The 15,964-nt window shown below is 36.1% G+C and overlaps 1 protein-coding gene across 1 annotated transcript in view; it reads left to right on the plus strand.

Moving 5' to 3' along the window:
- The first annotated feature begins 2,668 nt into the window (after positions 1-2,668).
- The window catches only part of LOC137385846 (vacuolar protein sorting-associated protein 18 homolog), a 45,744-nt gene continuing 32,448 nt past the window's right edge, over positions 2,669-15,964 (plus strand). The window contains exons 1-10 of the mRNA XM_068072420.1: positions 2,669-2,739; positions 3,458-3,579; positions 4,478-4,620; positions 5,356-5,437; positions 7,293-7,378; positions 7,465-7,574; positions 9,001-9,092; positions 9,914-10,187; positions 12,186-12,344; positions 13,798-13,923. Coding sequence (XP_067928521.1) covers positions 2,687-2,739; positions 3,458-3,579; positions 4,478-4,620; positions 5,356-5,437; positions 7,293-7,378; positions 7,465-7,574; positions 9,001-9,092; positions 9,914-10,187; positions 12,186-12,344; positions 13,798-13,923 — 1,247 coding nt within the window. The 5' untranslated portion in view covers positions 2,669-2,686. The remainder of the gene's footprint in view (positions 2,740-3,457; positions 3,580-4,477; positions 4,621-5,355; positions 5,438-7,292; positions 7,379-7,464; positions 7,575-9,000; positions 9,093-9,913; positions 10,188-12,185; positions 12,345-13,797; positions 13,924-15,964) is intronic.

The raw sequence follows: 15,964 nt of genomic DNA on the forward strand, positions 1-15,964 counted from the left end.
ACATATAAAGTCGTTTGTTTACTTAAAGGTTGACTTGCAACAAAATTCACATTACAGTTATTTGGTATCAAAAGTTTCACCATGTCTTACTCTGCTGTGTTGTATGTGCAAAATATGTGGAAATGTGATTACACGCTCTTGAAAGCTCAAAAACAAACAGCTAATCGCAGTCTTCACGAAAACGCTGTAGGTTAGAATCCCTTTCCAAAACAGCTCAAATGGGACGTAGTTGAACACGATGGCTTATGTTTACATGTTCATGAAACCCCATTCATCGAAATATTTTCTCAAATATTCTTCACGCATTCAATAAAACCGTGTCTATTGTCCTTATGCGCCTATTTCATCATAATTTTAATGCTGTCATCTTGAGCACTGATATCTCAAAACCTATCGTAAAAATTTGTTTAATTTTTTAACTTTAGCTCAAAGGAGTGCATATCATCTTCTGATAAACAAGATGAGTCTATTGATCACCTGTGATAGTCAAAAAATGTTGCAGAAATTGTTCGCGTCATTTGGCAGGAAGTATGGGTCACATGATCAGATTATAACTAGATGATTAGACCAAACTGAAGCGAAACTGTAAAGTAGCGAGCATCTATAAGTAATAAGCGCTTTCCGGTAAAACCCAAGGGTTTGTCATAAACTAGTGCTACGAAATCTTTTATATTGAACCTTTTATTGGCCTTTCATTTCACGTGATAACTTTATCACCTGTCAAAACGATGTCAAATAAAGGTATTCCAAACTACAGCGTTTTCGTGATGACTGCGATTAACTGTTCGTTTTTGAGCTTTTAAGAGCTTGTAATCACATTTTTACATATTTTGCACCTACAATACAGCAGAGTAAGACATGGTGAATCTTTGATACCAAATAACTGTAATGTGAATTTTGTTGCAAGTCAGCTTTTAAGCTTATTATTTTATGACGACATAAACATATCACTCCAAAAGGTTTCTCACATATAATCATCGTTTACTATCGCCTATGTTCAATGAGATATGCGTTATCAGCTATTTTGGTGGTCGTTGGTATACTCAGTCTGCCGCCACTGTAACTATCAACTGTATATTTGGTTCCTGCAGTAGCTTCACTGGTTTAGTCATCAATTGATGTCCACGACGAAATTAAGAGAATGAAACTTTTACTTCTGTGTAAGTAGGCTACTGTCTAGGTCTAATTTGTAAACAAATGAACATATTTAGAACATGATATTTTCAAATTCACTTCATTGGTACATGTATAATTATTGGTAATAATAAAATCTTCGCGAAATACTCATGTCAACGATCATTTGTGCGTTTTCTTAATAGTTATGAACTTTGATAAGTCAAATGATTCCTTATCTTTATAACATCCTCTTCCTAGCATTAAATATACTTAGAAAGTACTTATAATATTACCATACATCTAAATATCAAATATTTTAAAAAGACAATTGTTTTGAGTTGTTCACCGCTTTACATTATTCCGAAATTTTTTATATGGAGAGATAATGGACCTGCTTATAGATTCGATGAGCTGCTATTTCTAACTATAACTAGGTCGTAGCCAATGCAGTACAATTAACTTGCTAAACATGGTTTAGTAAGCAAGTATGTATTATATGAGTGATATAGAAGATGCTACACTTGCAGGTTCAGCAAGTTTCTGAGGTCGTAGTTTGGCAGATGTTTCCTTTAATTTTTTATAAAAACATATTTTGGTATAAGGGAAGGCCAATTTATATGTGAGCTAAGTTTGGATAGATAAAACTCTAGGATGAGAACATTAAATGATCATATTATACAACCATGAAGTTATTTGAGGGCCATAAACCAACTCAAGTGAGTTTGTTGGAGAATAAAACTGAAAAACCTCGCATAAGCTGACTATCATTGTAGTATAGCTGCTGAAAGAATAACACTCATTCTCAATATTTAATATCTTTCGAAGGCAAGGAAGTCAAAGATCCTAGAACATATTGGATGCACATACTCTGTTTGGCATAACATGGATTTATATTTTTTGTACCAAAAGCATAATTTAATTGTACACTCCCTGTAAATCACGTAAACAGCTTTAAAGGTTTTCAGGTTCACAAATTATATATGATGCAAATTTTATTATGAATATAAGTTATGTGTAGATGTAATATTGTCACTGTAAGTGTTATACTGCATTATTCTATGTTATAAAAAATGAGATACTAAACCAAAATGTTCATAAAGAGATATACACTGTTTTAATGAGTAGTCAATGTTGACAAACATGTGTTTATATGTAATATTCACTGGAGATTAGATATCACATAGCTTCCTGATAGCCATATAGCTTCCTGATCACCAAATCAGCAGATGCTTGTAGTAACAATGAAAAGAGTGTTTAGTCTGCTAAATGATATGATAAAAAAGTGAGATCTAAATTGAAGTAGTTTTCAATTACATTGTGTTAGTGTTTTTCCTGTTAAACAAAAATAACTGAACATTCTATTAGTAGTGCATCAAGCAATCCCCTTCAGCTGTTAACTCTGAGCTTTTGACTCTTCAACTTTATTTACTTTTACATGTATATTGTTATCCTTATAACTATAAAATTTATCATTCATCCAGTTACACACATCAGACCCTGCATCTATTTCTTCACTGTTGGCATTTGCTTATCAACTTGTTTTTCAGCTTTGTTATCATCAACGGAAAACATGTCAGGTCAGATGGAGGGTGCCATGTTTCAGCGAACCACCATTCCTATCAGGTACATGTATAATTTGAATTATGACAAAAATAGAACATATTATAAAAAAATTTTATTTTTATGTAACAGTATGATTAGCTACTGAAATAAAGAAGTCAAATATATTGTGAGAGGTTTTTGTTGCTTCTTTTTATGTGCATCTATCCTGATTCATGTCAAAGCTCTTTGTGCCAACCTATGCAGAATTTTGGTGATTCAGTTTCACTTCTTTTACTCACCAGAGTTGTTGAGAAGATTTGCTATTTATGTATCTACTAGCGGAATGTGTGGTGTTGCACGGGTATTAAAAAAAGCTTATAAACAGTGGCAGGTAATGTAGTTGCCTGCCACTTGCCATTAGCCTGGCACAATGACAATGGTTAATTTGAGCAAGCTAGTATCCGTATTGTTAAATTTACTAATAAGAGCAGTGAGAGCAGGCTTTAGTGACATTGCATCATAACGAAGTGGCTACGCGTGTTTTAACCTAGATAGCGACTTATATCGCCCATTGACTCTATGCATCTCGCGTAGCTCAATTGGTTATCTAGTCGACTGGAAAATGGGAGGCTCTGAGGTCAAATCTTTTGCGATAGGATTCTTCATTCTAAGATTTTAATAGCTATAGCTGGACAGACGAATCACAGACAGACACTGAGATTTGTATATATAGATGTGTTCAATCCAAGACATCAAACTACAGATAAGGAGTAGCTAATACACTGTAGCTGTCTCATAGTTTTACAGGAGATGTTACCCACTTGAAAGTGTGCAATGGTTTCCTCCTATATGTAATGGTCGGAAGGGAAGGTAAAGTGATTAGACGGGTGAATATGCTCGTCAAGACAGAAGAAAAGGATGGTGAGTTAGTCTTATTTTGTTTGCTATATGTTTTGGGATAAGCAGTAATCTTCTCTTTCAGTAATATGTGTTGGTTTTGTTTTTATATCACAAACTAGCTGTGCTACCCGGCATTGCCCGGGTAATAAAAAAGTCTTTGATCAGAAAATTGATTTATATTTAACACATAACAACATTTGCCATTCTAACGTTCAAACTACATATCGTGAGAAAAGTGTTAGGTAAAAAAATTTATTAGAAAATAAAAACAACTGTTAAGGTTTTCAAACTTTGTCAAACAACTTTTAAACTCATATTTCCTCATATCGGGAGGAATATGTTTCGTGCAGGTCAAATAAATTCAAAAACATAAAACGACTATAAAAAGGTTTAGATGTAAATGTGAAATAATTTGCAAGTAATAGCTAAATTAATTCGGTTTGCTACGGTAATGATAAATTAATACAAACTGAGAAAAAAAATAAATATCCTCAATATGTAGAATTAATAATAACAATTCTTGCATAGAGGTGCCTGTATATAACAAAGGTTATTGACCCCAGATATACATAGTTTTGAACCTTATGAAAAATACTTCTTAATAGGGGCATCATAGCCCGTGACCGCATCTGTAAAATAATCAGCCTGCGCTATAGCTATATCTATAGCCGGAATGCAGACATACGGACGGACATACTTTGAGAAATATATACATATATATATAGATGTATATAGATGAGTGTTTCAAATTATTTACTGACAATTTTGTCGACCGTCATTTATAGAACTTGTATCTTCTGTTGCTAGCTAGTTATCATCATGCTTGCTACTGACTACTTACTAACTTGTCAAGGGGTGTTCTTAAATCATTTTTATGTCTGAAAGTGTGTGTCTGCTAATCATCAACTTATGTGTATAGAGGTAGAATTCGGCAGGGATGATGAAATTGTCGATGTCTTTCTCGATCCGACTGGAGACCATGCTATTATCGTCATGTCTTTCGACGTAAACTACTATCTTCATAGACTCTCAAAGTCACTCAAACAGATCTCTAAGTTCAATGTAAGTCTAGCATAATTGCATGCCAAGTAGCTTTTAAAAAGTTTAACTACTGAAAATGTTTATGGCTATGCAGAAAGAGCGATTTTTTAAATGTTAACTCGAACAACCAAAAACAAAACTAAAAATATTTACATTTAAATATTTAATATTTATATTTAAATAACTATTTAAAAGTAAGGTTAGATTTGAACAATGTTTAGGTAAGGCATGCAGATATACAGAAGTATACAAGTTTTAATGTATATTTGCAGTTATATTTGCTGGCTATTTAGTAATTTATGATACCCATAAATGAATTTGTAACAGTTCAACGCTAATTGAACACACTAACTTGTAAAACTCTCCAATTGCTGTTGGACATTAGTTACAAGTTATCTCTACATTAGATTTGCCAGTAAATAATAATTATTACATCTCTGTCTAAACACACGTGTAATACATGTGAGTTATGACTATTATACAAATCATGTCTGTAGTTTTACAGCTTGTAGTTATAAAGTTTGTAGTTACAGTATATACTGGTAGATTATCTCTATAGTGACGAATATTATGTTTATAGTTTTACAGATTGTGGCTACGACTGGACAGATGTCTACAGTTATATAAATTGTTTTTATAGTTATACAGGTTGTGTTTATGGTTATACAAATGGCATTTAAACAAATTGTGGTTATCGTTATACATATTATGTGCAGCTTACACCTATATGTAACTTAACAATCTCTATGTTTTTAGGGAAAGAAGATAACGGCTGTGGCATGGAATCCAGACTGTGCACTCCGTTATACTGGACCAATACTTGTTGGAACTAACAAAGGTACTAATCAAAATTTTCTCAAAATTTGATTAATAAAAATCATTTAATAAATTAAAGATTATTAATCAAATTTATAAAAATTTGATTAATAATCTTAAATAAATTAATTTTATTACCTAATTGCGATCAAGTTTTATCGATTTTAAATATTGAAAGCTTTAAAAATAAACATTAAAAACATTCTGGTGATCGGATCACCTTAAACATAAAAAAGAATTGCAAATAATAATAAAATATCCATGCTTTCTGATAGCAACAACAACAAAGATTGTGTAGGTTCATTTTTAATTATCATCTGAGATGAGTTCTGTTACAGATAAACCTGTAGCGGTGTCGAGTTCTGTATTAGAGCGAAAAGTAAAATATCACCCGAATAAGCCGAACCGTCTGCTCCTATTATGCTAATAACTCAAAAATATGTATTTGCTTCATTCTGATTGATTTGGATGAAACGGTATGCTCATTTACTCAAAAAAGTTAGTGTTTCTGTATCTTGTATTTTCCCACGACCAAACGAGCGGATGCGATGTTTGAGAGTTTGTATGATAAATGCATGTGCAAACAACTTACGAAAATTATTCATCAACAATGAAACGAACCCTTGTCTTGAAATCTCATCAACAAATTTAACCATCGTTTTGTAGAGTCGTTAAAGTATAACAACGATACAAAACACATATAAGCCTATTTAAATATATTACCAAGTCTTTGTATACCGTCGGCATTATCTTAAAACTTACCCATCTGATCGGATTATACACAAATAGACAAATTAATTTGGCTGAAATTCTTCACAAAACGATTGACAAGCTTTGGTTTAATAAAAGTTAAGACCGGAAATTGAAACGCCGAGCGACAGAGAATAGAACGATTAAGTCGTGCGCATTTCACGAAAAAATAATGTGCACATTTCACCGGTCTATAGCATTGTCAAATTGCCGAAGGTTTCTGTAATTAACGTAGGAGTACTGAAATCATTTCATGAAAGTTTCATTTTTGCCGATTTCAAAGTAACTGACATTTTAGACACTCTTGAGTGCTTTGGTATTCTAACTGATGTCCAACGCAGTGTAAGTAATGGAAATGACGATGATTTTTTTCTAACGATCCTTATGAGGTTATTACAGTATTTAATTATAAGTTTGGATGACTACAGAACAATGACTACATAGTACAGATTTTCTAAAAATCTATATAAATATCACAACTTCTTGATATTGTTAGCTATGACGTTTTGAAATGTAAACAAAATTGTGCATTGGTTTTATATTATTACTATATTAATAATATTGGTTATTCTAATAATATCAGTGCATTTTACTTATAATTATTGGCCAATATTGCATTTCTCCTATTGCAGGGGGAGAGATATAAACATATAATCTTTTCCTTTCATTATTGCTGTTTGTTGTATATAATAACACCCACACCCAGTACATTAAAGCTACCATTGCAGTTATCTTATTGCACAGCAGTGCCATTTGACTGCTAATATTGCATTTCTCAACCATCAGTACCCTTTCTTTTTTCCAATATCACTTTAGTCATGTGCTGTATGACAGTGGAATTTCTAGTTATATATATTATGACTTTTATGTAATAGTGTTTTTATGCAATACAGTTTGTGTCTTGCAAGATTTGCATGCAAAGTCGTGCATGCATAGCTTCCCCAGATATTTTATGAAATGGTGTTGCTTTATATAGCATATCGGCTCTCTAAGAATCTTATTATTGTGAAGATGTAATTGGCTAGCCTAAAGTTGTCTTAAAGCACTCACCATTCACTGAGATAATATATCTATGATTGTACTGAGATGATAGATCTATGATTTATTCTCTGCTGCTATGTTTGTAGGTGTCTTATACGAAACTTCACTCGTAGCTTCAGAAGACTCTAAATTTAGAATAGCTAGCTCTGCTCCAGAACAGTACGTCAAACAGGTTGGTCGAAAATCGACTTCTTTATATAGAGCTAACTTGACAAGTATATTTTGCTTTTTGTTCATCTAGCTTTCACATTTTTGTAGTTGTATGTTTTCGGGGGTTTGCAAGTGTCTGGCATTGCTTTTGGTCGAGTTTCCCCGGGTCATCGCAAGCTTCAGTCTAACAGCTACTTTATCCTCGTTGTGACTCCTGGGTAAGCCACTTTGTCTATCCATACATCTCAGTCTATCCATACATCTCAGTCTTATAATGTGATTACTTCTTGGTTAAACTCATGATACCGTAGCTATATTAGACAGAGTTCTTGCTTTTACCAAAGTCTCAAGACAATTTATTATACGTGATTGCATGTACTAAAGTTGACTATGCATAAAGATTGCTGGAACCATGTTTGAATTTTTAGGTTTTTAGCAGAAGTAGATTCAATTTATGCATAAGCCATAACATTTCTACTCACAGAGCTTTGGTTTTTCTCCACTCTATTTGACTGGCTCATAGCTGACATGTGTGACTCATAGCTGACATGTGTGACTCATAGTGGACATGTGTGACTCGTAGCTGACATGTGTGACTCATAGCTGACATTTGTGACTTATAGCTAACATTTGTGACTTATAGCTGACATGTCTGACTCATAGCTGACATGTGTGGTTTATAGCTGACACTTGTGACACGTAGCTGACATGTGTGACTCGTAGCTGACATGTGTGACTCGTAGCTGACATTTGGGACTTATAGCTAACATTTGTGACTCATAGCTGACATGTGTGTTTCGTAGCTGACATGTGTGATTCGTAGCTGACACTTGTGACTCGTAAATGACATGTGTGACTCGTAGCTGACATGTGTGACTCATAGCTGACATTTGTGACTCATTAGCCGAGGTTAGTCTTTAATATAGAAACCAGCACTCAGTTGATGAAAATTACTGCAACAGCATAGGAGTAATTTTATATCACACTGTTCCCAATTTTGGAATTTGTGATTTTGAATAACCATCAAAGCTCGAGTTTTGACTTGGATCAAACTGCAAAAGGTGTTAGAAATAAAAAATAAACGAGTGGTAATCAATGATAATAATAAATTCCATGGCATTTGTGATCGATAAAGCTATGACCGCACTGAACATTGTGATATATCATTGTGTCTGCGATGTATCAGAGCACCATGTATCCTAGTTATGCTGTCATGGTTAGGCTATAGTGAACTATGGGTATAACAAGCTTTATAGACCACCCCATGAGATTCATTTATCCTTAGTCTACTTTATAATGAATGTTTCTTTTAGCTTTATAACAAATTTCCTCACTTTTTCCTTAGAAAATTCTTCAATGTTTCAAAAACTCCAGACATTGTATGTTGAAAATTCAAGTGTAAAGTCAAATATATTTTTTTAATTTTATGTCATGCGTCACAAAAGTTGAAATTTTTATGTGATGATAAAGAGATTGGACTGTTTTTGCATGTACTTTGTATGTTAATGCTTACTCTACATGCTATTGACACTAGCCAAGTTATGCACATATATGGTTATTGTTGATGTAGATTGTGTTCTTATTTTTAATAAAACTAGGTGCTTATCAAATTGTGAGACCATGTTTACCTGTTCACGCTTGCAGACGACTTTACCAATTTTATGGAACTGCAGCATCGACCATAGAAGGCTCCAGTTTGCTGTTGCCGATCTTTGAGCAATACCAGGATATTCAAGGTGAGGCTTCAAAAACACACTATTACGTGTCACAACATTTGCACCCATGATCGTTGTGTGTCTTACATGAATGATGTCAGATAACTAAGAGGCTACACCCTGGACTGTAATCTCACTATCAAAATGTGTTTGTGTATATGTTATGGGTATCCTCATCCTTCCTATCAGCTCCTGAAGCTTCTCGGATCAATTAAAATATAAACATTGTGCCAGATGCAGTGCTTCTTTGTTGTTTGTAACTTATTTACATACCTAGCTTGTATTGTAAAATGTATCTAATGAGAGCAAACTTATATCCTGTATTCACTAAATTTTCTTTGCTAAAAGCTTGTCGAATCTCTTGGTGACATTTAAATTATCATTCATTAAAAGTCTGCGAATGGCGCTACATTTTATGAGTAAGTTGGTAGATGTGTGCTGAATCATAACAAGGTTAGTGTGGTAGATGTGTGTTGAGTCATAACAATGTTCATGAACTTCCTATGTGATAATCTGTAGAGTTTTGGCAGTACCAATCAGCAGTCTGGCTGCAAAATGATAATCTGGCAGACATAACAAGCTCGACTTCTTAGTCTTAGAACTTAATTTAACTAGCATTAGTCTACTTGAGTAGCTCTCTATATTCAGCTAGTGAGTGCACTTTCAACATTTTTGGCCTACCTACTATTTTGCCTATCAAGTTTGTTAGATGCTTGGAATTTGCATTATTTATAATCTGTTTAGGCGTACATTTGATGTGACATAAAGTCGCCATGTGATTGAAGCTCGTCTGCTGAGATAGTTTGTATTTTTCCTTCTGCATATCTCAATCCATTTCTTAGATATTCAATACATTGACCTTCCTGGTGACAATAGTGTCTGCCAACTACACACATTCCAAAGATCTCCAGAGTCTCCAATTACCTCTTTCGCATGGATGGCTAGTCCTGGCATATTGTGCGGCAAAATAGACCACACAGTGAGTTCAGGAGCGGACAGTATCATTCTCAACCATAAACTCGTTCACTACGAGCAAGGAATAAATGATACGATGGCTGATCCCCCTAAAAGTGTGGCTCTCACAGAGTTTCATGTGCTCATGCTATTTGAAAACAGGTAATATCAAAGATGCAAATGTGCTTGTGGTATAATCTTGGATCTGCTTTGTGCTGTCATATCGTCAAAACGTTTGTGTGTGAAATGGTATCTAGTGTCAGTACAGTCGAGTGCTAGTGTCAGTATAGTTGAGTGCTAGTGTCAGTATAGTTGAGTGCTAGTGTCAGTATAGTTGAGTGCTAGTGTCAGTATAGTTGAGTGCTAGTGTCAGTATAGTTGAGTACTAGTGTCAGTATAGTTGAGTGCTAGTGTCAGTATAGTTGAGTGCTAGTGTCAGTATAGTTGAGTACTCGTGTCAGTACAGTTGAGTGCTAGTGTCAGTATAGTTGAGTGCTAGTGTCAGTATAGTTGAGTACTAGTGTCAGTATAGTCGAGTGCTAGTGTCAGTATAGTTGAGTGCTAGTGTCAGTACAGTTGAGTACTCCTGTCAGTACAGTTGAGTGCTAGTGTCAGTATAGTTGAGTACTCATGTCAGTACAGTTGACTGCTAGTGTCAGTATAGTTGGGTGCTAGTGTCAGTACAGTTGAGTACTCACGTCAGTACAGTTGAGTGCTAGTGTCAGTATAGTTGAGTGCTAGCGTCAGTATAGTTGATTGCTAGTGTCAGTACAGTTGAGTACTCCTGTCAGTACAGTTGAGTGCTAGCGTCAGTATAGTTGATTGCTAGTGTCAGTATAGTTGAGTGCTAGTGTCAGTATAGTCGAGTGCTAGTGTCAGTAATAATAGTTGAGTGCTAGTGTCAGTATAGCCGAGTGCTAGTGTCAGTTGAGTGTATGAAAGTAAACACTAAGGCATGAAAGAGTCAAACCTTTGCTTACCATCCATCACCTCAACACACGAATTTCCTAGCATACCCTGTGAAATTTGATGATATACTCAAAGAAATGTCTAACAGAGAATGTTCAAAAAATTTTTATACTAATGGACTTTTATAGATGTGAAAGTAAAGAGGTTGCTACATATTGAAAACATATCGAATAAAATAATAAAAATCTATAATCTTAGTTAGGTTGAACTTTGTCTAGTCTAAGATAGAATAAGTAATCCCTAATACATCTATATAACATTACCTCTGAACTTATGCATTGCTGAGCCCACCCTTCCACTCGTGTGTCAGGTGAAATAACCATAAAAACTTTTATTTCTTTTTACATTGCTGATTCAGTTTTATACATATTTTGGGTTTTGATGGTTAGATTTTGCAAAGTTTCAAGTAATCGCCTTTTCATTGCTGTGGGCCGTGTTTTGATTGCTAAGTGCCATGTTTCATTGCTGTGTGCCATATGTTATTGCCATGTGCCATGTTTTATCGCTATGTGCCATGTTTTACTGCTATGTGCCATTTTTTATTGCTATGAGCCATGTTTTATTGCTATGCGCCTTGTTTCATTGCTATGCGCCTTTTTTCATTGCTATGTGCCATGTTTTATTGCTATGTGCCATGTTTTATCGCTATGTGCCCTGTTTTATTGCTACGTGCCATGTTTTATTGCTATGTGCCATGTTTTATTGCTACGTGCCATGTTTTATCGCTATGTGCCATGTTTTATCGCTAGGTGCCATGTTTTGTTGCCATGTCTAGTTACCCACAGTATTTATTGGTTGTCATAGGTATAACAGGTATTTGGACTGTGGAATGAATTAAACGAATTATTGTGTGTTCTTATAAGAATATTTGATCCAACATTCAATGGTTTCATCATATGAAGCAGACCTTCGCAAAACTTAGAGAATTATAGAGGTTCAACTGTAGTTATCTATTTAGTTGTGTGTCATTTTTACAATTGTTGAAACTGAGGCTAGGACTAGGACTATTACTTATAATTCTATCTTTGCTTTTGCTCTGTTTATGACAAAATCTATTTGAGCGTATTCTTGTTTTAGTGAAATCGTAGAGTTTCTTTGTGGCCAGTATTATATTGCTAATTGATTGTGAATTGTGTTGCCATATATCAATAGGCAATCATTGCTCGTCTTGTCAACTCTTGTCCATTGTAGGCTGAAGGTGGTCTCTACTCTTAATGAACAGACAGTTTGGGATGATCAGTTTGACCCTCGAGACAATGTACAGAACATCTGGAGGGATCCTAGGAAAGGAAACATTTGGATAAATGCAAAGAGAGGAGTGTATAGATACAAGGTGGTGAATGAGTCACGGTATGTATCGTGTTACCTCTTACAGTTTTTCCTAATCACTTGGCAGGTTTGTGTAAACAGTCTCAGTACCCTGTAAAAGGGCTCCTTAAAGGCTGGCTCACACTATATCGCTGTAGGTCGGTGTTTATCCCACAATACTTCAGTGATCGTGTGTGATAACAATGTTCACACTATCACAAATCCATCCGAGTTTACAAAAGCAAAATGCCAACAGCATAGCGTTCTCATTGTACAATGCGGCCGCGGGAACGTAGAAATAATAGTCTCGCAGGAACTGTCATGAAAGAAAATACAGATCGAGCATTCTGCCATTCCCCATTGCTGAATTGGTAAACATTGCACAAGCTGTCGTGAATGCTCGGCGAATTATCCGGAAAGTTTGACAGCTGCAAACTTTTCAAAAGTATCTGCATTGCCTCAACGATGCCTTCGGTTTACGGTGCACATAATCGACCAATAATCGTTGAGAGGACAACACAGACATATGGCAATTTAGTGTGAGCTGTTGCACCTCCTTTATGGAGGTGCAACAGCTGCAAAAGTCTACACACCTTGAAAATTCATTGCTGGGCAGACTACTTAATTTTAGTCAAGAGTAATTTGCTCCGTCAAACAATTTATAAATGTTTATCACAATGCCAGGTTTATGAGAGATTCTAATTTTGTCATTAGGGTTATACAGCCTAACATCTACTAGATTAGTTACCAAAAATTTAACGCTATCCTTCATTTTTTTCGAAGTCATCAATTCGTGTGCTCGTTTGCGGAAACACCGCCATATTTGTAGACAAATAATCGTCATTCTCGTTCACTTTACGTTATTGACTGTCAGGTGTTTATTGACTGTTATTGACTGTCAGGTGTTTATTGACTGTTATTGAATGTCAGGTGTTTATTGACTGTTATTGACTGTCAGGTGTTTATTGACTGTTATTGACTGTCAGGTGTTTTAAAATTAAAATTGACAAAATTTAATTGTGGTTAAAACGTTCAGTAGAGAAATTTGTGCGAATGACGTCACTAGTTACTATTGTTGCTATAGTGCAAGTGCAGCATTACGAGTCTCTATTCTGTCAGTCTCTTTGCAATTATAGACGTCATTATAGCATTTTCGCTTGATACGAGCGTTTTAATTGCGATCAAGTTTTATCAATTACAATCTTGGAACATCCTGGTCATCAGATCATCTCAAACACCAAAAACAATCGCAAATCGTATAAAAATACTGACTCCCTAGTAAAACTTACTAAAAACTTTGTGCAAGTTCATCTCTTATATTAATAAATCTTTTGTTCTCTTTTTATCACTCGATGAATAAAGCGATCAGGGCTACAGAAGTTATCGTTTCAGTCAGAACTGCATTGTTTATTAAGTTAGTGTTGCTATTCTTTGTTAATTTGTGGTATAAATGCTTTCAACAGCTCAGATGTCTTTATATACGATTGTGTTTCAGCAATGTCTGGCGAATATATCTAAACATGGGAGAATATGACAGAGCACGTGCACACTGTCAGTCTGATGCAGAGAAGTTGGATATGATTAGTAGACAGCAGGCTAACAAACTGTTTGATAGTGGAAAGTGAGTTTATATTAATTAAAGGTCGTATTGAGCCAGGTTCAGGTGAAGCGATCTGTTGATACCATGTCGTGTTGAGCCATGTTCAGGTGAAGCGATTTGTTGATACCATGTCGTGTTGAGCCAGGTTCAGGTAAAGCGATCTGTTGATACCGTGTCGTGTTGAGCCATGTTCAGGTGAAGCCATCTGTTGATACCGTGTCGTGTTGAGCCAGGTTCAGGTAAAGCGATCTGTTGATACCGTGTCATGTTGAGCCAGGTTCAGGTGAAGCGATCTGTTGATACCGTGTCGTGTTGAGCCAGGTTCAGGTGAAGCGATCTGTTGATACCGTGTCGAGCCAGGTTCAGGTGAAGCGTTCTGTTGATACCGTGTCGTGTTGAGCATTGTTCAGGTGAAGCGATCTGTTGATACCGTGTCGTGTTGAGCCATGTTCAGATGAAACGATCTGTTGATACCGTGCGGTGTTGAGCCAGGTTCAGGTGAAGTGATCTGTTGATACCGTGTCATGTTGAGCCATGTTCAGGTGAAGCCATCTGTTGATACCGTATCGTGTTGAGCCATGTTCAGGTAAAGCGATCTGTTGATACCGTGTCGTGTTGAGCCATGTTCAGGTGAAGCCATCTGTTGATACCGTGTCGTGTTGAGCCAGGTTCAGGTAAAGCGATCTGTTGATACCGTGTCGTGTTGAGCCAGGTTCAGATAAAGCGATCTGTTGATACCGTGTCGTGTTGAGCATTGTTCAAGTGAAGCGATCTGTTGATATCGTGTCGTGATGAGCCATGTTCAGGTGAAGCAATCTGTTGATACCGTGTCGTGTTGAGCCAGGTTCAGGTAAAGCGATCTGTTGATACCGTGTCATGTTGAGCCAGGTTCAGGTGAAGCGATCTGTTGATACCGTGTCGTGTTGAGCCAGGTTCAGGTGAAGCGATCTGTTGATACCGTGTCGTGTTGAGCCAGGTTCAGATAAAGCGATCTGTTGATACCGTGTCGTGTTGAGCCATGTTCAGGTGAAGCCATCTGTTGATACCGTGTCGTGTTGAGCCAGGTTCAGGTGAAGCGATCTGTTGATACCGTGTCGCGTTGAACCAGGTTCAGATAAAGCGATCTGTTGATACCGTGTCGTGTTGAGCCATGTTCAGGTGAAGCGATCTGTTGATACCGTGTCGTGTTGAGCCAGGTTCAGGTGAAGTGATCTGTTGATATCGTGTCGTGTTGAGCCAGGTTCAGGTGAAGCGATCTGTTGATACCGTGTCGTGTTGAGTCAGGTTCAGGTGAAGCGATCTGTTGATACCGTGTCACTAAGCCAAGTCTTTTATGTCGCCAAATCACCAAAATTGGCGATAAGTTACCAAAAAACAGCTGCAGTCATTTGATGTATAAAAATAATCAGTAACAACCTTGACTGAGCTATTGTGGTAAATTGTCTGATGGTCAAACCTTGCTATTTGTGCAGAATGGCATTGCAGACAATATGTAATAATTTTAGCTATTGTTGTGAAGTTAACAACTTTAACTTTATAAGACTTTTTAGTAGTTCTAATGAAGATGTTTATGTTAATGAGATAGTTTAATAAAGTAGTATTGCGCTGATTCTGAAAGCTTTCTTGGCTTGTAAGAAAACTCTCTAATTGTAGAAATTTTCGTATTGATTTCATTTCAATTTGGTATTAAATACTAAAATTACAACCAACGGCGTGAAAACTTGTTCAAGGCTGGTTCCTACTATACCTGAAGGTGCACTGTATACCACAGAATGCCGGGTTAGTCCCACAATACATTCGTGATCATCAATGATAACACTGTTTGCATTATCACAAACCCTCCCACATTCACATCAGCAAACACCCCATGGCATAACATTCTCATACAGTACAGTCGTTGAAACATTACATGCTAGTCCTGCAGCAACTGTACGTATTATGAAGTGAAATATCGATAAGCAATCCGCAATAGCCAATCACTACCGCCGATGTAGTACACATTGCACAGACCATCGTGGATACATGGTGCGGTATTATGAAAGTTTGACAGCTGCAACGTTTC

This window comes from Watersipora subatra, chromosome 1 (assembly GCF_963576615.1).
Source record: "Watersipora subatra chromosome 1, tzWatSuba1.1, whole genome shotgun sequence".
NCBI lineage: Eukaryota > Metazoa > Bryozoa > Gymnolaemata > Cheilostomatida > Watersiporidae > Watersipora > Watersipora subatra.